The sequence below is a fragment of the Nerophis lumbriciformis genome, linkage group LG16 (genome assembly GCF_033978685.3).
Source record: "Nerophis lumbriciformis linkage group LG16, RoL_Nlum_v2.1, whole genome shotgun sequence".
Classification (NCBI taxonomy): Eukaryota; Metazoa; Chordata; class Actinopteri; order Syngnathiformes; family Syngnathidae; genus Nerophis; species Nerophis lumbriciformis.
Window position 1 is genome coordinate 32,118,158 of NC_084563.2, and position 24,589 is coordinate 32,142,746.

Consider the following 24,589-nt stretch of genomic DNA (forward strand, 5'->3'; position numbering starts at 1 on the left):
TTCATTTCAATCCTTTTATTTCTTCACCACATCGCGGTCCTTTTTACTCATCTGTACCAGGTCTTCAGGACATCTTCTTGCGTTTGCGGTTTTGCAGCAACTGCTTGTGTCGGACCAGGGGGAGGACCAGGGAGGCGTGTTTGTGTTCGTCCTGCAGGCTTGCCGCGCTCTTCCTCCCACGGGGCATCTTCTCCAGGGTCAGCCCCATGGACCTGGCCACTTCCACCACACTGCCACAGAGCAGAGAAGCCCAGAGGTTACAGACGGAAGGACCGTATTTAAAAAAGGTTTCTTAAGGAGTGCTCTGCTGTTTTATGGAACTCCCGCACACACACAGACACATTATTGTATTTGTATGTAAAGTCACTAATGCTATTTTTTTTTCCATATATCGAAAATAAGGAGCAGGAGAAAAGTATATTGAATGTAAAAAATGTGTATATAAAATGTAACCTTCCTCCCACATCTATCAAGGCAGAAAGGAAAGGAAATGTCAGCACAAGCATGAAAAACACTCAATGTAAACAAAAAAATCACATTGAACACTTAACGTCTTAAAACGTGCCAAAATAGGGAATATGTAAGAAATGCTTAAAATACCTGCCAACCTTGAGACCTCCGATTTCGGGAGGTGGGGGCGTGTGTATATATATATATATATATATATATATATATATATATATGTATGTATGTATATATATATATGTATGTATATGTATGTATATATATATATGTATGTATATGTATATATATATATATATATATACACACCGGTATATATATATATATATACACAGTCACACATATATATACATATATGTGTATATATATATATACCGTATATACATACACACACATATACAGTATGTGTATATATATATATATATATATATGTATATACAAACCCCGTTTCCATATGAGTTGGGAAATTGTGTTAGATGTAAATATAACTGGAATACATTGATTTGCAAATCATTTTCAACCCATATTCAGTTGAATATGCTCCAAAGACAACATATTTGATGTTCAAACTGATAAACATTTTTTTTGTGCAAATAATCATTAACTTTAGAATTTGATGCCAGCAACACGTGACAAAGAAGTTGGGAAAGGTGGCAATAAATACTGATAAAGTTGAGGAATGCTCATCAAACACTTATTTGGAACATCCCACAGGTGTGCAGGCTAATTGGGAACAGGTGGGTGCCATGATTGGGTATAAAAACAGCTTCCCAAAAAATGCTCAGTCTTTCACAAGAAAGGATGGGGCGAGGTACACCACTTTGTCCACAACTGCGTGAGCAAATAGTCAAACAGTTTAAGAACAATGTTTCTCAAAGTGAAATTGCAAGAAATTTAGGGATTTCAACATCTACGGTCCATAATATCATCAAAAGGTTCAGAGAATCTGGAAAAATCACTCCACGTAAGCGGCACGGCCGGAAACCAACATTGAATGACCGTGACCTTCGATCCCTCAGACGGCACTGTATCAAAAACCGACATCAATCTCTAAAGGATATCACCACATGGGCTCAGGAACACTTCAGAAAACCACTGTCACTAAATACAGTTGGTCGCTACATCTGTAAGTGCAAGTTAAAGCTCTACTATGCAAAGCGAAAGCCATTTATCAACAACATCCAGAAACGCCGCCGGCTTCTCTGGGCCCGAGATCATCTAAGATGGACTCATGCAAAGTGGAAAAGTGTTCTGTGGTCTGACGAGTCCACATTTCAATTTGTTTTTGGAAATAATCGACATTGTGTCATCCGGACCAAAGGGGAAGCGAACCATCCAGACTGTTATCGACACAAAGTTCAAAAGCCAGCATCTGTGATGGTATGGGGGTGTATTAGTGCCCAAGGCATGGGTAACTTACACATCTGTGAAGGAACCATTAATGCTGAAAGGTACATACAGGTTTTGGAACAACATATGCTGCCATCTAAGCTCCGTCTTTTTCATGGACGCCCCTGCTTATTTCAGCAAGACAATGCCAAGCCACATTCAGCACGTGTTACAACAGTGTGGCTTCGTAAAAAAAAGAATGCGGGTACTTTCCTGGTCCGCCTGCAGTCCAGACCTGTCTCCCATCGAAAATGTGTGGCGCATTATGAAGCGTAAAATACGACAGCGGAGACCCCGGACTGTTGAACGACTGAAGCTCTACATAAAACAAGAATGGGAAAGAATTCCACTTTCAAAGCTTCAACAATTAGTTTCCTCAGTTCCCAATCGTTTATTGAGTGTTGTTAAAAGAAAAGGTGATGTAACACAGTGGTGAAGATGCCCTTTCCCAACTACTTTGGTATGTGTTGCAGCCATGAAATTCTAAGTTAATTATTATTTGCAAAAAAAAAATTAAATTTATGAGTTTGAACATCAAATATCTTGTCTTTGTAGTGCATTCAATTGAATATGGATTGAAAAGAATTTGCAAATCATTGTATTCCGTTTATATTTACATCTAACACAATTCCCCAACTCATATGGAAACGGGGTTTGTACATATATGTGTGGATATATATGTGTATATATACACACGTATGTATATTTATATACACACACCTGGTCTCTACACACCAGAGCTCTTGTAAATAAGAGCTCAGCAGCGCATGAACTTTTTGCGTGGGATGAAAAGAGCACAACTCCCTCCCCCCATTCTCAGCACATTCTACAGAGGCACTATAGAGAGCCTGCTGACCAACAGCATCTCTGTCTGGACTGGAGCCTGCAGTGTCTCAGACTGGAAGTCTCTCCAGAGAGTGGTGAGGACGGCGGAAAAGATCATCAGGACTCCTCTTCCTCCTATCCAGGAGATCGCAAAAAGCCGCTGCCTGACCAGGGCTCAAAAAATCTGCAGAGACTCCTCCCACCCCCACCAAGGACTGTTTTCACTGCTGGACTCTAGAAAGAGGTTCCGCAGCCTCTGTAGCAGAACCTCCAGGTTCTGTAACAGCTTCTTCTCTCAGGCCGTAAGACTCTTGAACGCATCATAATAATCCCCTCAATTCCCCCCAAAATGGATTAACTGGCTGGAATATAAAGACAATATAACATACATCCATAAACGTGGATGCGTATGCAAAAGTGCAATATATTTATCTGTACAGTAATCTATTTATTTATATCTTCACCTTATTGCTCTTTTATCCTGCACTACCATGAGCTAATGCAACAAAATGTTGTTCTTATCTGTACTGCAAAGTACAAATTTGAATGACAATAAAAAGGAAGTCTAAGCCTAAATCTCTAAGTCTCATATGTATATATACATACACACACAAATATGTATATATATATATACACACACACACACACACACACACTCACACACACACACACACACACACACGCACGCACGCACGCACGCACGCACGCACACAGTTGTTTTTTATTTTTAACCCTTAAATCTCCAGTTCTATTCGTCGATCATAAGTTTTTCTTTTTTTTTTATAAATTTTTTTATGCCCTTTCATTTTTTTATGGAAAACCCAAAACATGCAATATTTTCCCCAAAAAATATTTTAAGTGGAATAATTGATGCGAAGTAGTCGGAGCCTTAATCAGGTCAATAATTCATAACATTGATTTTGATTCATTATTATTTTTTGAGCAATGGCAGTAAAAAACAGCCTGCATGGCAGCTTGGTGTTATTAGTCAACATTGCAACTTTTTCTCCTAACATTTTACCTGTTTGCTCTTTTATTCCACTTTTTTTTTTGTGATATTATTTTTAGAACGTGCTGCACTATATCACATCTCCTACCTGGCCTCGCTGATCGGCAGGTCGCGATACAGTAATGTGAGGTCGGCCGTCATGTGACCCATATGGAGCAGGAGAGCGAGGCAGTATGCTGTTAACTTGGCGCGCATAGATGTAGAAACCATGTTCTGGACCCTGAAAGGTGGCGTGAAAATGTTCCTTTAAAACATATTCAACTTTTTTGATGTTAAGTGACATTAAAAAAAATAATCATGCCTTCCATTGTTGAAGGTCTCCACTGTGAAAGTCCGAAGTATTTTGGTCTGCACGATGCGAGGGCAGCCTTCCTCCACGCCGACTGCACACACAAACATTGCAATCAGAAGGCTTCAGAAGGTGGCGCAGGTGACAGGTGTGACGGCACTGACACTTGCGGGTGATGTTCTTCTGCTGTGACAGTTTGATGAGCATGGAAAGGTAAAAGGCACAGCAGGCCATCTTGTCACGGGCTTCACCGCCACTGGGCATCGTCTCCAGGTGCTTCACCACAGACCCTAGCCTGGAGGCCAACGTTGGAAATGCAACATGAAGTGAGCCTGTCACTCAAAAGATACTGGATATGCTATATCATCACTTTTTAAACTGTAGCACTTGGTAAAAAAAAATAAAACAGGACTTTAGTCAGCCTACCCTCCGCTGTCTTTCATAGTCTGCACCTCTTCAGGGCTCAACGCTGCCATCTTAGAACCGGCCTGCTCCAGAGCCTGGAAGTCCACTGGACTTAGGACTGTGGATGCTCATAAGGACAAACCCAAACTCAACAGTCACTGTGTGCCAACGCTTCATTCATTTTGTGCTTGCTCGTATTGAGGAGACTGAGGAAGCCGGTTTCGTACCACAGCAAGTTTTTAATTGTGATGAGAACTTAATTTTCTGGGGGGAAAAATTCCAAAGCGGACTTATTTCACAGCGGAGGAGACGACGACCTCTTGTTCAGCGGCGCCTCTTTCTAGCGCACACACACACGGCCCCTCCCCCCAGTCCCCCTTGGATCCCTTCTCTCCATCTGTCTGCTCCTTACCGCGCTTACGATTTAATCATAATCAGCTAAATGTACTGTAAGTGGGTTTTACTGTTTTGATTAGTTTAAGAGTTTTGTGATTTCTGACTGTTTGTGAGGGCACGTGTTGGGAGATCAGCGCATACAGGACAATGTAGCTTGTTGTTAATAAATGGAAAGTTATGTGTGATAGACAATACTGTATAGCAGTGTCCCTTGACCAAGAATTGATTAACGTGGACCCCGACTTAAACAAGTTGAAAAACTTATTCGGGTGTTACCGTTTAGTGGTCAATTGTACGGAATATGTACTGTACTGTGTAATCTACTAATAAAAGTCTCAATCAATCAATCAACCTCCAACCTCGGGACCCAACTTTTCCATTACAGAATCAATTAAATAATTAATTAATTAAGACATAATTAGTAATCTTACCCTTGATTTTGATCATAATAATTATATCTAACCTACTTACAGTTTACTACCTTGTCAAATGATATAAAAGCATGTGTTAATCACAAAGATTATATTAATTAAACAAATAAACCTTAGGCCAGGCTGATTAGAAGAAGTACTAACCAAATAAACAATATGTATTATGTTGTACTTAAACAAACTAAATTAATAATAAATATGTTGCTTAACTAAACTGTCAATAAAATTAAAGTGCAAATGAAAATACAGCTTTGCCACTTTAGTCATAATTTTTGCGCTTATGAAATTTCTCTTTGACATTAGCGCAAGACTTCTTCTGTTTGATATTGTCATTACTGCCACAAGTGGTGGAAAAGTGTATTACATCTGAGTACCACTGCTGTCTATACGGACCACAGCTGAAAAACACATACATTACATTCTAGAGGTCCCTGGCCCTATGGTTAAGAAACACTGGTCTATAGTATATGCCATCAACCTGCCGGGGTCCATGTCTTCGCAAAGAAACACGCCCAGGGCTCCTACAACTTCAGCGTTATAGGGAGTTGATTTTTCCTGCTCATTTTTTCGCTGTTTTTATCCGCTACACGTGGAAAGCTGGTCCGTGAAAATAATGCATACATTAAACCGGTCCCTGGTGGAAAAAAGGTTGGGGACCCTAGCTGTTAAGCACTTTATATTGTGTTCAACGTGTACAAACCTTCACTAAAATATGGACTTTTGTCAAGGCTGGAATCAATTACCGTATTTTTCTGATTATAAGTCGCAGTTTTTGTCATAGTTTGGGGTGTGACTTATACTCCGGAGCGACTTATGTGTGAAATTATTAACACATTACCGTAAAATATCAAATAATAATATTATTTATCTCATTCCCATAAGAGACGAGGCGAATGTCAGCAATCGTCACACACGTCAACCAATAAAAATTCGGCGGGGGAGAGTCATGGCAGAAGTGCATTGTGGGTCATGGGATGCTACCTGCTACTACGTCCGTAGCTATAAAAATGGATCATTTCAACATTGGCGGTAACTTATAAAAACTGAGAAGGGCTGCACAAAAATGGCACTGAAAAGGAAATCATATACTGCAGCTTACAAGCTGGACGTAGTGAAATATGCAGCAGAAAATGGCAAGAGGAAGCGGCGCATACCTTTGGAGTTGGCAGAGTTGTTTAGAAGCGACACCGAGGAAGAAGATTTCATGGGATTTAGCGATTAGGAGTGACAGATTGTTTGGTAAACGTATAGCATGTTCTATATGTTATAGTTATTTGAATGACTCTTACCATAATATGTTACGTTAACATACCAGTTGGTTATTTATGCCTCATATAACGTACACTTATTCAGCCTGTTGTTCACTATTCTTGATTTATTTTAAATTGCCTTTCAAATGCCTATTCTTGGTGTTGGCTTTTATCAAATAAATTTCCCCCAAAAATGCGACTTATACTCGAGTGCGACGTCTATGTTTTTTTCCTTCTTCATTATGCATTTTCGGCCGGTGCGATTTATACTCCGGAATGATTTATAATCCGAAAAATACGGTATTCATATTAACATTGTTTCTTATAGAGAAAATTGCTTTACTATAGGAACTTTTTGATTTATGAACCAATTAAGTTCATAAATCGAGGTTCCACTGTACTAGTGGTGTTCCTCAAAGTTCCATTTTAGGTCCTCTATTTTTCATAATTTGGGCTATTCCACTGGTGGCCCCTAAATTCTGTTAAAAATAACTTGGACCCCATTTTTGCAGCATATTCTTAAAAACAGCAGATCTGACAAAATCAAATGTCTACTATCGAGAACACTGGTTTTACAGAATATAAAAAATAAGACTACCGTATTTTTCTGACTATAAGGCGCACTTAAAATCCTTTAATTTCCTCAAAAATGGACAGTGAGCCTAATGTCGGGAATAATTCTGCCTGCGCTTACCAACCTCGAAGAATGTTTGTTTGGTACATGGTGTAATGATAAGTGTGACCAGTAGACGTCGGTCACACATAAAAGATACGTGTGCACTGCAGGATGGCTGACGCCTGTTCAATAAATGACACGAGCAAGCACTCGTAAGCAAGCAACACCAAAACTCTGATGTTTCTTTGAGAATATAGAACATTACACACAGCGCTCAAACATCTGTCAAAATGTTTTAGTAGGACTTTGGTAAGCTACGAAGTCGCGACAAATTTTGGGAGCATTATGGCTACCGTAGTCAGACGTACTGTGCTTCAACATACGAGTATTATTATGGTGGACCCCAAAATGGCACCTATTAGGAGACTTAATCTGCCGTTTTGTTTTCAAAATAGTATGCAAAAGCACCTTTTCTTACCTTCTGGTATCTGCTGATGTGTATTTGGGATCTGCATAAATCCCAAAAATTTGTAGTCCGCGCCGTAGTCAATAATCTCCTTCTATTTCCTCTATCGTCCACTGTCGCCCTTTCTAATATAAAGTAGCGTACACTTCTAACTGATATTTGTCAGTAGACTCGCTATGGATGCGCTAAAAACTACCGGTACAACAAACATGACGGGGTAGAGGCGCTGTCGAAGTGGAGGCACGTAAATAACGCCGCATCCTAAAGAGACGGTCATAAAGCGGCATAAAGATGGTGTATAAAACATAACCTTTGCAAAATTTTGAGCAAAGAACCACCATTACATGTTATGTAGACCAGTGTTTTTCAACCACTGTGCCGTGAAATACAGTCTGGTGTGCCGTGGGCATACTTGCCAACCCTCCCGAATTTTCCGGGAGACTCCCGAAATTCAGCGCCTCTCCCGAAAACCTCCCGGGACAAATATTCTCCCGAAACTCTCCCGATTTTCAGCCGGAGCTGGAGGCCACGCCCCCTCCAGCTCCATGCGGACCTGAGTGAGGACAGCCTTTTTTCATGAAGGGAGGACAACAGGTTGACAAGAACTCAATCATCCAGACTAGAGATAAATTGTATTATTATGTTTATCTTATCTAAAAAATTTTATTTTTTTTATTTTTTTTTTAAACGAAATTTTTACTATATTTTGCTAAAAACATCAAAATTAATTGTATTTTTATTTGTATTTTTTCTGACCTCATTATATCCAGCCATATAATTATACATTAAAATAAACATATTTGAAATAATTCATTTTAAATGATCATAATAATTCATTTAAAATGACCATATTTAATTATTAGAATAATTGCTTGTTTATCAACAACTTTAGCATTTTAATCATTACATTTTGAAGCTCTCAGAAGCCAAGTTATGTTATATTCCTTAAGATTTATTTATGCAAGTTTGAAGTATCAATTATCTAAACACAGTTTTGTTTGCATATTTTCAGAATATATATTTTCAGAATATATATATATATATATATATATATATATATATATATATATATATATATATATATATATTTATGCAATACTTGACTTGGTGAACTCTAGCTGTCAATATACTCTCCTCCTCTTAACCACGCCCCCGCCCCACCCCCGACCACGCCCCCCACCTCCCGAAATCGGAGGTCTCAAGGTTGGCAAGTATGGCCGTGGGAGATTAAGTAATTTCACCTAATTGGGTTAAAAATATCCCGTTCTACTGGGGGACTTCAACGCTCATATTGGCAACGACAGTGAAACCTGGAGAGGCGTGATTGGGAAGAATGGCCGCCCGGATCTGAACCCAAGTGGTGTTTTGTTATTGGACTTTTGTGCCCGTCACGGATTGTCCATAACGAACACCATGTTCAAGCATAAGGGTGTCCATATGTGCACTTGGCACCAGGACACCCTAGGCCGCAGTTCTATGATCGACTTTGTAGTTGTGTCATCGGATTTGCGGCCTCATGTTTTGGACACTCGGGTGAAGAGAGGGGCGGAGCTTTCTACCGATCACCACCTGGTGGTGAGTTGGCTGCGATGGTGGGGGAAGATGCCGGACAGACCTGGCAGGCCCAAACGCATTGTGAGGGTTTGCTGGGAACGTCTGGCAGAGTCTCCTGTCAGAGAGAGTTTCAATTCCCACCTCCGGAAGAACTTTGAACATGTCACGAGGGAGGTGCTGGACATTGAGTCCGAGTGGACCATGTTCCGCACCTCTATTGTCGAGGCGGCTGATTGGAGCTGTGGCCGCAAGGTAGTTGGTGCCTGTCGTGGCGGTAATCCTAGAACCCGTTGGTGGACACCGGCGGTGAGGGATGCCGTCAAGCTGAAGAAGGAGTCCTATCGGGTTCTTTTGGCTCATGGGACTCCTGAGGCAGCGGACAGGTACCGACAGGCCAAGCGGTGTGCGGCTTCAGCGGTCGCGGAGGCAAAAACTCGGACATGGGAGGAGTTCGGGGAAGCCATGGAAAACGACTTCCGGACGGCTTCGAAGCGATTCTGGACCACCATCCACCGCCTCAGGAAGGGGAAGCAGTGCACTACCAACACCGTGTATGGTGCGGATGGTGTTCTGCTGACCTCGACTGCGGAAGTTGTGGATCGGTGGGGGGAATACTTCGAAGACCTCCTCAATCCCACCAACACGTCTTCCTATGAGGAAGCAGTGCCTGAGGAATCTGTGGTGGGCTCTCCTATTTCTGGGGCTGAGGTTGCTGAGGTAGTTAAAAAGCTCCTCGGTGGCAAGGCCCCGGGGGTGGATGAGATCCGCCCGGAGTTCCTTAAGGCTCTGGATGCTGTAGGGCTGTCTTGGTTGACAAGACTCTGCAGCATCGCGTGGACATCGGGGGCAGTGCCTCTGGATTGGCAGACCGGGGTGGTGGTTCCTCTCTTTAAAAAGGGGAACCGGAGGGTGTGTTCTAACTATCGTGGGATCACACTCCTCAGCCTTCCCGGTAAGGTCTATTCAGGTGTACTGGAGAAGAGGCTACGCCGGATAGTCGAACCTCGGATTCAGGAGGAACAGTGTGGTTTTCGTCCTGGTCGTGGAACTGTGGACCAGCTCTATACTCTCGGCAGGGTCCTTGAGGGTGCATGGGAGTTTGCCCAACCAGTCTACATGTGCTTTGTGGACTTGGAGAAGGCATTCGACCGTGTCCCTCGGGAAGTCCTGTGGGGAGTGCTCAGAGAGTATGGGGTTTCGGACTGTCTGATTGTGGCGGTCCGCTCCCTGTATGATCAGTGTCAGAGCTTGGTTCGCATTGCCGGCAGTAAGTCGGACACGTTTCCGGTGAGGGTTGGACTCCGCCAAGGCTGCCCTTTGTCACCGATTCTGTTCATAACTTTTATGGACAGAATTTCTAGGCGCAGTCAAGGCGTTGAGGGGATCCGGTTTGGTGGCTGCAGGATTAGGTCTCTGCTTTTTGCAGATGATTTGGTCCTGATGGCTTCATCTGGCCAGGATCTTCAGCTCTCACTGGATCGGTTCGCAGCTGAGTGTGAAGCGACTGGGATGAGAATCAGCACCTCCAAGTCCGAGTCCATGGTTCTCGCCCGGAAAAGGGTGGAGTGCCATCTCCGGGTTGGGGAGGAGATCTTGCCCCAAGTGGAGGAGTTCAAGTACCTCGGAGTCTTGTTCACGAGTGAGGGAAGAGTGGATCGTGAGATCGACAGGCGGATCGGTGCGGCGTCTTCAGTAATGCGGACGCTGTATCGATCCGTTGTGGTGAAGAAGGAGCTGAGCCGGAAGGCAAAGCTCTCAATTTACCGGTCGATCTACGTTCCCATCCTCACCTATGGTCATGAGCTTTGGGTTATGACCGAAAGGACAAGATCACGGGTACAAGCGGCCGAAATGAGTTTCCTCCGCCGGGTGGCGGGGCTCTCCCTTAGAGATAGGGTGAGAAGCTCTGTCATCCGGGGGGAGCTCAAAGTAAAGCCGCTGCTCCTCCGCATCGAGAGGAGCCAGATGAGGTGGTTCGGGCATCTGGTCAGGATGCCACCCGAGCGCCTCCCTAAGGAGGTGTTTAGGGCATGTCCGACCGGTAGGAGGCCACGAGGAAGACCCAGGACACGTTGGGAAGACTATGTCTCCCGGCTGGCCTGGGAACGCCTCGGGATCCCCCGGGAGGAGCTGGACGAAGTGGCTGGGGAGAGGGAAGTCTGGGCTTCCCTGCTTAGGCTGCTGCCCCCGCGACCCGACCTCGGATAAGCGGAAGAAGATGGATGGATGGATGGATGGATGGGTTAAAAATATTTTTTGCACACAAGTAATTATAATCCGTAAATAATGTGCCGTTGTTGAGTGTCTGTACTGCCTAAAGCTCGGCAGAGTAACCATGTAATACTCTTCCATATCAGTAGGTGGCAGCCGGTAGCTAATTGCTTTGTAGATAGGGAAGACGTCGCGTCATGATCAGAATATGCAGACGACAGCGGGAAGCAGCGTGCGGGTAATAAGGTATCGTATGCTTAAACCAAAAAGCAAAGGCATTGAAGCTTAGGCATGGCTATGCAAAACAAAACTAAAACTGAACTGGCTGTAAAGTAAACAAAACACAAAATGCTGGACGACAGCAAAGACTTACAGTGTGTGGAGCAGAGACGGCGTCCACAAAGTACATCCGTACATGACATGACAATCAACTATGTCCTCACAAAGAAGGAAAGCGTCCGCACAACTTAAATAGTCTGGATTGATAAAACAAAGCATGTGTGGAGAATAGCGCTCAAGGAAGACATGAACCTGCAACAGGAAAATACCCCAAAAACGGGAAAAAACACCAAAATAGGAACGCAAGAGAAGGACTAAAACACTACCCACAGAAAAACACAAAAAAACTCAAAATAAGTCAGGGCGTGATGTGACAGGTGGTGACAGTACACCTACTTTGAGACAAGAGCTATAGTGATGCATGCTTGGTTATGCTTTAAAGTCATACACAACAATTGCGAGAGCGACTTAAAATTGTCAATATCGGCTACTGAGTTTCGTTTTTTAATGATTTCTGCTGGTGGTGTGCCTCAGGATTTTTTCAATGAAAAAATGTGCCTTGGCTCAAAAAAGGTTGAAAAACACTGATGCAGACCACCAGTAGAAAAAAATCATAATATGACCTTTTGTATGAAAATAGACCTGAACAGACCCGACCATCGGCAGTGCGCTTTATAATCCGGTGCGCCCTATGGTCCAAAAAATATTTTAATAGTGAACAAAGGGAGAAGTCTGGCCCCCGTCCTTAGCTTTCTGAAAATGTTGCCCCCTAGAGGTTGCATCTCACCATGACCCTGATCAGCATAAGGGGTTTAAATGAATAAATAAATAAATGTATGAAGGATACGTTCATCCAACGGGTAGACGTTCTCAGGCGTGTCTGCGTCCGCGTTACAGGGAGGAAGGTAGAGCGCAAAATCTGCCAGGGACTCGGTCTGGGCCACTTCCTGCTGCAAAGCTGTGGCCAGGGAGAAAAAAAAGTGTTGAAGAAAACCCATGAAGTATCATGAGAGCTGGGGTGTGTTTGGTGTTGCAATTATGTACAGTTTAAAAGGGGAACTGCACTTTTTTCGGAATTTTGCCCATCGTTAACAATCATTATGAGAGACAAGAAGACAAAAGGGTTTTGTTTTTTTGCATTCTAATGTAAAAATTGGCTCGTTCTTGGTAGCTAGCAATGCAGCTAATGGGAGCAATCAATTCTACCCCTAAATCACTGTAAAATGCATTCAAAAACCCTCAACAATACTTTATTTACGCTCATAACCTGTATAATTAACCAAGTTGTAGCGACATTGTTATTGTAGGAGGGAACACTGAGGAACTATTTTTCTAGCGTACTAACACATCGGCGTGCTACGGTATTAGCCGTAAAAGCTAACTAAGGCAAGAGTTAGCTACGTCAGCACGGAACGCGTTTGAGTTTGTAATGCACAACACAATGAGATAAAACACCAATCTGTACTGAGTGAAAAACATGAACAATCACATGACAGTATCTGTAGGAGTATTATTTCATGTTTTGTTTGTACACAGCTAGCTGTACATGTTACATATTGTTATGAAGTTGTGTTACTACACATATATATATATATATATATATATATATATATATATACTTGCAGTGTGTATATTGTGCATATTACATATTGTTATGAAGGTGTCTGTTACTACATTATATATATACTTGCAGTGTGTATATTGTACATATTACATATTGTTATGAAGGTGTCTGTTACTACATTATATATATATATATATACTTGCAGTGTGTATATTGTACATATTACATATTGTTATGAAGTTGTATGTTACTACATTATATATATACTTGCAGTGTGTATATTGTACATATTACATATTGTTATGAAGGTGTCTGTTACTGCATTATATATACATACTTGCAGTGTGTATATTGTACATATTACATATTGTTATGAAAGTGTCTGTTACTGCATTATATATATACTTGCAGTGTGTATATTGTACATATTACATATTGTTATGAAGTTGTATGTTACTACATTATATATATACTTGCAGTGTGTATATTGTACATATTACATATTGTTATGAAGTTGTATGTTACTACATTGTATATATACTTGCAGTGTGTATATTGTACATATTACATATTGTTATGAAGGTGTCTGTTACTACATTATATATATACTTGCAGTGTGTATATTGAACATATTACATATTGTTATGAAGTTGTATGTTACTACATTATATATATATACTTGCAGTGTGTATATTGTACATATTACATATGGTTATGAAGTTGTATGTTACTACATTATATATACACTTGCAGTGTGTATATTGTACATATTACATATTGTTATGAAGTTGTATGTTACTATATTATATATATATATATATATATATCTGGCACTGTTCCCCTAGCATTCAAGAAAGCGGTTATTCATCCTCTGCTCAAAAGACCTAACCTTGACCCTGACCTCATGGTAAACTACCGACCGGTGTCCCACCTTCCCTTTATTTCGAAAATCCTCGAAAAAATTGTCGCACAGCAGCTAAATGAACACTTAGTGTCTAACAATCTCTGTGAACCTTTTCAATCCGGTTTCAGGGCAAATCACTCTACGGAGACAGCCCTCGCAAAAATGACTAATGATCTACTGCTAACGATGGATTCTGATGCGTCATCTATGTTGCTGCTTCTTGATCTTAGCGCTGCTTTCGATACCGTCGATCATAATATTTTATTAGAGCGTATCAAAACACGTATTGGTATGTCAGACTTAGCTTTGTCGTGGTTTAACTCTTATCTTACTGACAGGATGCAATGCGTCTCCCATAATAATGTGACCTCGGACTATGTTAAGGTAACGTGCGGAGTCCCTCAGGGTTCGGTTCTTGGCCCTGCACTCTTTAGTATTTACATGCTGCCGCTAGGCGACATCATACGCAAATATGGTGTTAGCTTTCATTGTTATGCTGATGACACCCAACTCTACATGCCCCTAAAGCTGACCAACACGCCGGATTGTAGTCAGCTGGAGGCGTGTCTTAATGAAATTAAACAATGGATGTCCGCTAACTTCTTGCAACTCAACGCCAAGAAAACGGAAATGCTGATTATCGGTCCTGCTAAACACCGACATTTATTTAATAATACCACCTTAACATTTGACAACCAAACAATTACACAAGGCGAATCAGTAAAGAATCTGGGTATTATCTTCGACCCAACTCTCTCGTTTGAATCACACATTAAGAGTGTTACTAAAACGGCCTTCTTTCATCTCCGTAATATCGCTAAAATTCGTTCTATTTTATCCACTAGCGACGCTGAGATCATTATTCATGCGTTCGTTACGTCTCGTCTCGACTACTGTAACGTATTATTTTCGGGTCTCCCTATGTCTAGCATTAAAAAATTACAGTTGGTACAAAATGCGGCTGCTAGACTTTTGACAAGAACAAGAAAGTTTGATCATATTACGCCTATACTGGCTCACCTGCACTGGCTTCCTGTGCACTTAAGATGTGACTTTAAGGTTTTACTACTTACGTATAAAATACTACACGGTCTAGCTCCGTCCTATCTTGTCGATTGCATTGTACCATATGTCTCGGCAAGAAATCTGCGTTCAAAGAACTCCGGCTTATTAGTGATTCCCAGAGCCCCAAAAAAGTCTGCGGGCTATAGAGCGTTTTCTATTCGGGCTCCAGTACTATGGAATGCCCTCCCGGTAACAATTAGAGATGCTACCTCAGTAGAAGCATTTAAGTCCCATCTTAAAACTCATTTGTATACTCTAGCCTTTAAATAGCCCCCCTGTTAGACCAGTTGATCTGCCGTTTCTTTTCTTCTCTGCACCCCTTTTCCTTGAGGGGGGGGGGGCACAGGTCCGGTGGCCATGGATGAAGTGCTGGCTGTCCAGAGTCGGGACCTGGGGTGGACCGCTCGCCTGTGCATCGGCTGGGAACATCTCTGCGCTGCTGACCCGTCTCCGCTCGGGATGGTGTCCTGCTGGCCCCACTATGGACTGGACTCTTACTATTATGTTGGATCCACTATGGACTGGACTCTCACAATATTATGTCAGACCCACTCGACATCCATTGCTTTCGGTCTCCCCTAGAGGGGGGGGGTTACCCACATATGCGGTCCTCTCCAAGGTTTCTCATAGTCATTCACATCGACGTCCCACTGGGGTGAGTTTTTCCTTGCCCGTATGTGGGCTTTGTACCGAGGATGTCGTTGTGGCTTGTGCAGCCCTTTGAGACACTTGTGATTTAGGGCTATATAAATAAAGATTGATTGATTGATTGATATATACTTACAGTGTGTATATTGTACATATTACATATTGTTATGAAGGTGTCTGTTACTACATGAAAAATATATACTGGCAGTGTGTATATTGTACATATTACATATTGTTATGAAGGTGTCTGTTACTACATTATATATATACTTGCAGTGTGTATATTGAACATATTACATATTGTTATGAAGTTGTATGTTACTACATTATATATATATATATACTTGCAGTGTGTATGTTGTACATATTACATATTGTTGTGAAGTTGTATGTTACTACATTATACATACACTTGCAGTGTGTATATTGTACATATTACATATTGTTATGAAGTTGTATGTTACTATATTATATACTGTATATTATATATATATATATATATATATATATATATATATATATATATATATATATACTTACAGTGTGTATATTGTACATATTACATATTGTTATGAAGGTGTCTGTTACTACATTATATATATACTTGCCGTGTGTATATTGTGCATATTACATATTGTTATGAAGGTGTCTGTTACTACATTATATATACTGTATATATATATATATATATATATATATATATATATATATATATATATATACTTGCAGTGTGTATATTGTACATATTACATATTGTTATGAAGGTGTCTGTTACTACATTATGTATATATATACTTGCAGTGTGTATATAAAACGTTGATGGAGGGTTTGAAATTGTTTTAGGGGCTTTGAAGACTACAACGGTGACTCCTAGCGTTTTTTTATCATCTTTAAAATCCTAATAAAAAAAAAAGATGTGTGTTCTTGTCTGTCTGTCATAATGATTGTGAACGATAGGCAAAGTTCCAAAAAAAAGGGTAGTTCCCCATTAAAAAGGCAATGTAAAGGTAAATAAAGAATAAATGTCGCTGACCTTCCAGACCCTTCTCATCGATGACGCTGTTGGCAGCCTTAGCGACCGCTTGGTTCAGAATCTCGCTGCCCACCTGGTTCAGCCTGCGAGAGCTCAGAGCTCTCTTTTGTTTGTTGGTGCCAAACGCCTCAATCAGAGAGTCCACCTGAACAGAGGCATCACAACCAAAGAGTGTTGGCCAATCAAAACCAGCTATGGATAGTAGTCATGTGTGGATCAATACTGGAACATCCACACCGCCGAGACCAGATCTTCACGCTCTGATATGGATTCTCAGAACAAAATATCGATATTTTTCGTACTTTAGTTCAGAGGTGTCACAACATGACAACAGTAAAACTTTGGGCACCACACAATTCGATTCGATTCTTGGGGGTAAAGATTCGATTCTTGGGGGTAACCACTCGATTCTCGATTCAAAACAATTCCACTCAAAATCAATACTTTTTAAAACAACATTGGGTGTCAGTTCTATAATTAACTACATTCCTCCATAAAATAGATAAACAGCTTGATCAATTTCTGTATTTCTTTAAAGAAAACTGGTTTTGTTGAATAAAAATTCTACCCAAATATTTAATAAAGTCAAATACAAATAAGGCAATACGAGAAGTATCTAACACGTAAATCTGTACAGAAGATATAGATCATCTACATCAATAATTTGCTTTGTCTGATTGGCTGGACAGGACAGATTAGGGAAAACAATAGTGGGGGTATTCTTTTTCTTATTTTATTTAAAAAAAAAAATTTTGGACGAAGTGGCTGGGGAGAGGGAAGTCTGGGCTTCCCTGCTTAGGCTGCTGCCCCCGCGACCCGACCTCGGATAAGCAGAAGAAGATGGATGGATGGATGGACTTTATTTTTATTTTTTTTAAATTCCGGAGGGAGGGAAAAAAGTGCTGGTTTTCTCATGACTTGTATTATGATTTCCCTATCAAATGAATACTTTTTTTTTTTTTTACAAAAAAAAAGTGCAAAAAGACGTGATGTATCGAGTAAAAAGCTGAAAATTTAATTCAATAAAATTAATACAAATAAATACAAAAAGTATGCGGGGGACATTAGATATGTTTTTTATTATATAAACGAAAAATTATGCTACAAACTGACATTATATACAGTATCAAAACTTAAGTGTCAGCTTTGTGTTACAAGTGACAACATTTCAGCTTTTCCTCATTTCCCTCTTTTTTTTTTTTTACATTTCCACAGTTTTTTCCCCGACAATGTTATAAAATTCGAGCTAAGGGCTACAAATAGCTGCACTGTCGACACCCCTGTGATAACTATCGTCACCTATAACACGAAGCTGACATTAAGTTCTGTCTTTAAACATATGCAATCTGTCCATATTTAATGTGTGTTTTCAGCAATTTTTTTTACAAAATAAAAAAATATTCAAAATTACATTATAGGCCAAAAGTTTGGACACACCTTCTCCTCATTCAATGTGTTTTCTCTATTTTCATGACTATTTACACTGTAGATTGTCACTGAAGGCATCACAACTATGAATGAACACATGTGGAGTTATGTACTTAACAAAAAAAGGTGAAATAACTGAAAACATGTTTTATATTCTAGTTTCTTCAAAATAGCCACCCTTTGCTCTGATTACTGCTTTGCACACTCTTGGCATTCTCTCCATGAGCTTCAAGAGTTAGTGATCTGAAAGGGTTTTCACTTCACAGGTGTCATAGTTTTGATGCCTTCAGTGCCAATCTACAATGTAAATAGTCATGAAAATAAAGAAAACGCATTGAATGAGGAGAAGGTGTGTCCAAACTTTTGGCCTCTACTATATATTCTGCATTCAGTGCAAAATAACGCCATCTTTTGTTTCTCCCTGGGATTTCATATTGTTTGAATATGAATACAAGACTTTATATATTTGACCAAACACTTTAGGTATATTTGTACCAAGCATCGATATCAGATCAGTATCGCCAAATTTTACTTGGTCCGTGATGTCCCACACCACTGATGGCTAGATGATAAACATGAGTTTCGATTATATGGCATCTTAATAAAATGAATGCACACGATTTAAAAAAGTACAGTTCATGTTTTGTCGGCTTTAAATGTGCCTTTTTTTTTTTTTTTTTTTTTTTTTTTTTTTTTTTAGTAAGAGTGGGACATGTGCTGGAAGAACAGGACAAAGTGCGGTACCTTTTCTTTGTGGGTCGAAACTGTGTCGTTTGGCTTCGCCGTCGCTGTTTCTCCTGGTGGAAAGATACATTTTTCTCAGTAAAATGATACTAAATTAGGGTTTCTGCAGTTAACAAATCTAATGTATCCTCTTAAGGCCCAAGCTGTTTGTTTACATGTTTTTTTTATTTCTCTTTGCTATTTGGGCTTATTGAACCTTAATTAGAATAAAAACTAAGAATCATCTTTTTGAAGTCCATAAGTACACAAACGTGTACTTCATGTTTAGTGACATGCTAATTCTTATTTTTACACTTTTTTTCCCCAAATTCTATTGTATGTTATACTCTTCTGACATCACCAGATGGCAGTATAAGTGTCCACATAAGTGGCCATAAGACCCCAATTCAGTAGTGCAGTGTTTTTCAACCACTGTGCCGCGTGAGATACAGTCTGGTGTGCCGTGGGAGATTATCTAATTTCACCTATTTGGGTTAAAAAAAATAATTATTATTTTACTAACTCTTTCGGGACGCTACAATATACACCCCCGCTACCACCAAACCCCGCCGCCCCCCCCCCCCCCACCCACCTTGTAGCTCCCGGAAGAGCTAGTGCTGCAAAGGGTTCTGGGTATTTGTTCTGTTGTGTTTATGTTGTGTTACGGTGCGGATGTTCTCCCGAAATGTGTTTGTCATTCTTGTTTGGTGTGGGTTCACAGTGTGGCGTATATTTCTAACAAAACTTAAAGTTGTTTATAAAAAAGGTAGTATTAGGCAAATAACTAACAGTGGTTGTTTTCCCTCCTACCTGGCACAACAGGCTGCATGTTGAACATCTGTGCACTGTGCACTTCCATCTGCATGGTCTGCTTGTTCAACACTCCGACATAATATCTGCACAAACCACGACACGCCAATGAGACGCTGTAGCTGCACAAAGACTTCCCGCACGCAGCAATGTCACCTACTTGCAGAGATGGTTGCATTTTAAGGAACTCACTCCAAAGTTCTGCCCGACATAGGACATCCTGGCCGATTCAGCCACCTGGTGGAACGACACACGTTTAAATGATCGCCAACCAGCAAAGGAAGACGTTTCTCACCATCATGCGTCTGGGTTTCTTCCTGGGGTTGACCTCATCTGCGCTCCTGTACATGAAAAAGTCCAGTTTGTCTGCCTTTTGGACGTTGCCATTGGAAAAGCGAACTGAAGGAGAGAAACGTATTTGAACATTCCTGGTAAACAATCGTTTATAGACATACTTGGAACGTCGAAATGTGGATGTTTTGTCAGAAAGTGCCCTCCTTTGAGACCGAGTTCACTTCATTGCACGGCACTGTCTATAAATCCATTATTCTGCCCTCGCTACTCGTTTCCAGCGTGTGCAGCTAGACAGATAGTTAACAGCGTGAAGAATCGGGAAGCTACAGAAGTTTGGAGGAGTGATGTTCCTTCTTTTGAATAGTTTTCCTTCCCCAGTTTTACACTTCATTTAGGGTTTGTAAGACTGAAAATATAATCAGAAAATAAACATTACGAAAGCTATCATAAGATGTTAACATATATTATATAAAAGACATTAGCATACTTCCAAAATGGCGCCGAGCATCAAAATCCATGGTTTTCAGGTATAAACATACAAATCTAGCTAGCTAAAAGGCCAGCATCCTCAGGTTAGCTGAACAGCTCGCATAAAACATTAGCATGCTAATATAAGTGTCATAACTTTCTGTTCCCATGAGTTCCTGGCAAGGAGACAAAAGCTGTCTTTGATCTTACCAAGCAAAAGGCTTGTAAAACTCCACTGTGTACGATGGGAAGCGACATGAAGGTGTCGGTTTCTTTGATCTATTGTGATCCACAGGAAGATCTTGTCTGGACCCGAGATCTACAAAGCGGAGAGGAAGCAGGACCTGACGCAAGCTCCAGGCATCTTTTCTTTGAACTGTTTTACGACCGAGTGCAACAGCTTTTTACGACCCCCTCTCTCCTTATAAACAGCTGTTGCTATATAATCAGGGAAAGTCCAAATAAAAGAGGAGGCGTGCAACTCTTTAGGCAGAGCGTGGTGGAAGACTGTACAAGAGTACAGCCCAGACGTTTCTCCACATGAGCCAAATTGAATCCCGTCTCTGTTTAATTCCTTGCTTCTTGTCTGTTTAATAGATGTCATTGGGGTTTGAACCTGACAATAAGAGACATTAGCATATTTCTAAGATGGCGCGAAGTATCAAAAACCATGATTTAGCTACAATAAAACATTAGCATCCGCAGGTTAGCATGATGACATAGGACAAGTTAGTGTACTTCCATGATAGCGCCAAGTATTGAAATGCATTAGTTCTAGGGGTAAACATACAAACCCCGTTTCCATATGAGTTGGGAAATTGTGTTAGATGTAAATATAAACGGAATACAATGATTTGCAAATCCTTTTCAACCCATATTTAATTGAATGCACTACAAAGACATCATATTTGATGTTCAAACTCATAAACTTTATTTTTTTTTTGCAAATAATAATTCACTTAGAATTTCATGGCTGCAACACGTGCCAAAGTAGTTGGGAAAGGGCATGTTCACCACTGTGTTACATGGCCTTTCCTTTTAACAACACTCAGTAAACGTTTGGGAGCTGAGGAGACACATTTTTTAAGCTTCTCAGGTGGAATTCTTTCCCATTCTTGCTTGATGTACAGCTTAAGTTGTTCAACAGTCCGGGGGTCTCCGTTGTGCTATTTTAGGCTTCATAATGCGCCACACATTTTCAATGGGAGACAGGTCTGGACTACAGGCAGTCCAGTCTAGTACCTGCACTCTTTTACTATGAAGCCACGTTGATGTAACACATGGCTTGGCATTGTCTTGCTGAAATAAGCAGGGGCGTCCATGGTAACGTTGCTTGGATGGCAACATATGTTGCTCCAAAACCTGTATGTACCTTTCAGCATTAATGGCGCCTTCACAGATGTGTAAGTTACCCATGTCTTGGGCACTAATACACCCCATACCATCACAGATGCTGGCTTTTCAACTTTGCGCCTATAACAATCGGGATGGTTCTTTTCCTCTTTGGTCCGGAGGACACAACGTCCACAGTTTCCAAAAACAATTTGAAATGTGGACTCGTCAGACCACAGAACACTTTTCCACTTTGTATCAGTCCATCTTAGATGAGCTCAGGCCCAGCGAAGACGACGGCGTTTCTGGGTGTTGTTGATAAACGGTTTTCGCCTTGCATAGGAGAGTTTTAACTTGCACTTACAGATGTAGCGACCAACTGTAGTAACTGACAGTGGGTTTCTGAAGTGTTCCTGAGCCCATGTGGTGATATCCTTTACACACTGATGTCGCTTGTTGATGCAGTACAGCCTGAGGGATCGAAGGTCACGGGCTTAGCTGCTTATGTGCAGTGATTTCTCCAGATTCTCTGAACCCTTTGATGATATTACGGACCGTAGATGGCGAAATCCCTAAATTCCTTGCAATAGCTGGTTGAGAAAGGTTTTTCTTCCCTCGCCCCATCCTTGTTTGTGAAAGACTGAGCATTTCATGGAATCTACTTTTGTACCCAATCATGGCACCCACCTGTTCCCAATTTGCCTGTTCACCTGTGGGATGTTCCAAATAAGTGTTTGATGAGCATTCCTCAATGTTATCAGTATTTATTGCCACCTTTCCCAACTTCTTTGTCGCGTGTTGCTGGCATCAAATTCTAAAGTTAATGATTATTTGCAAAAAAAAAAAAAGTTTATCAGTTTGAACATCAAATATGTTGTCTTTGTAGCATATTCAACTGAATATGGGTTGAAAATGATTTGCAAATCATTGTATTCCGTTTATATTTACATCTAACACAATTTCCCAACTCATATGGAAACGGGGTTTGTACAAAGTTTGCTGAACAACTAGCATAAAACGTTAGCATGCTAATATGCGAGATGTTAGCATACTTCCAAGACGGCGGCAAGTATCAAAAGCCATGATTTTTAGGGTTAAAACATACAAAAATAGCTAAAAAGCTAACATAAAACGTTAGCATCTTGAGGTTCGCGCGCTCACGTTAGCATGATGACATATGACAAGTTAATAAACACACACATTTAGCTGAACATCTACCATAAAACATTAGCATGCTAATATAAGAGACGTTAGCATACTTCCAAGATCGCGCCAGGCATCCAAGTCCACGGTTTTTAGGTTTAAACATACAAATTTAGCTGAAAAGCTAGCATAAATTGTTTGCATGCTAACATTAGCATGCTAATATAAAATATGTTGGCGCCATCTTGGAAGTATGCTAAGCATAAAAATTCATGATTTTTTTAGGTTTAAACATACAAATTTTGCTAAAAAAGCGAGCATAAAATGCGTGCATGCTAACATTAGCATGCTGATACAAGACACATTAGCATACTTCTAAGGCGGCGCTAAGCAGAAGTCAATTAACCCTGGTATTAAACAAGCTTTGATCGCCTGAGAGTTACCACCACGAATACAAAAGACATCACAAAGTCAGCAGTTTCGATACAAAACCAACTAAACATCTTTATGCGCGATATTTTCAATAATAGCAATTTATTTAGATTTTTTTTTAGGGTCGATAGTGCCATTTTTGGTGTGAATTTGTCGGCTTCATTGTGGCACATGCGCTTCGCTATCGCCCCCTGCCGGGTGGCGGGAGTACTGCGTACATCACTTCCATGAATTGAATCAATAAAAAAAAAAGGAAACCCCTTTTTATGTTTCTTTGTTTAGCAAGCGTTCCAATGATACCAACCTTTTTTTTTTTTTAATTAGGTAAAAATTAAGAAAGTTACGACGTTTTAAAATTTAAAAAAATTGAGCCCTATTGACTTTGTATTAAAAAAGTTGACCATAAATTAGAGCATTTTCACCGGTTTTAAAAATTCATAACTTCCTTCATATTTATCACAGGAAAATTACACTGTTGACTATTGACCTGTTTGAGCATTCGTGTAAATAAATTAATTTTAAAGCAGGTTTGAATCAGTAAGAGGGAGAAATGCGGCTTGTAACACGAGAGCAGTTGTGACAGCCACCCTTTTACTAAAAACGTTAAAATAATTAACTCACCATTTTCTTTGAGTTTCGCAAAAAGCAAGACATGTAATTTAAATACACAACATACACACCTATGACTGCTTTATCCGAGTCACTTTGCTCCTCGCAGCACACCAGCGAGCAGGTCGCCATATTTGTTGTCTTGCGTTGTGTCACTTTCGTTAACGTACTTCCGCTTCCGATAGGATTACTTCCGGTTTGAACTACTGCTTGCCCGACCCATAGACATTTTATAAGTAGACGCAGCATGGAGCGCTACTGCCTATTGGCGCTGACGAGACGCGGGGACGCCATCTTGGAGTGGTGATCCGCTCCACTCAGTGCAATTCATTTGCCAGGAGCAATGAACTTTCAGCGCATCTAATTCATTTTACCTCACTGAATACCACTGATTTTCACGCGGTTTTTTTGTCATACGTGTAGCTATGATAAAGGACACATGTTTTATTATTCATAGTTTGCTTAACAGTAATAGAATATTCTTATATGCTATAAGTGACCAGGCATACGAGATCAAAACTGGGAATATAATCCCAGAGAAGGGGGAAAAAAAC

At 40.6% G+C, this 24,589-nt stretch overlaps 1 protein-coding gene across 1 annotated transcript; it reads right to left on the minus strand.

Moving 5' to 3' along the window:
- Nucleotides 1-24,227, minus strand: polr1e (RNA polymerase I subunit E). The gene is made up of 12 exons (XM_061977013.1): nucleotides 24,107-24,227; nucleotides 20,053-20,156; nucleotides 19,918-19,994; nucleotides 19,758-19,843; nucleotides 18,969-19,021; nucleotides 16,797-16,941; nucleotides 12,430-12,540; nucleotides 4,401-4,497; nucleotides 4,139-4,269; nucleotides 3,987-4,068; nucleotides 3,774-3,905; nucleotides 1-230 (listed from the first exon to the last, which is right to left on the minus strand). Exons 1-12 carry the CDS (start codon nucleotides 24,165-24,167, stop codon nucleotides 65-67), a joined length of 1,245 nt encoding a protein of 414 aa, XP_061832997.1. The 5' UTR covers nucleotides 24,168-24,227; the 3' UTR covers nucleotides 1-64.
- Nucleotides 24,228-24,589: the final 362 nt, after the last annotated feature.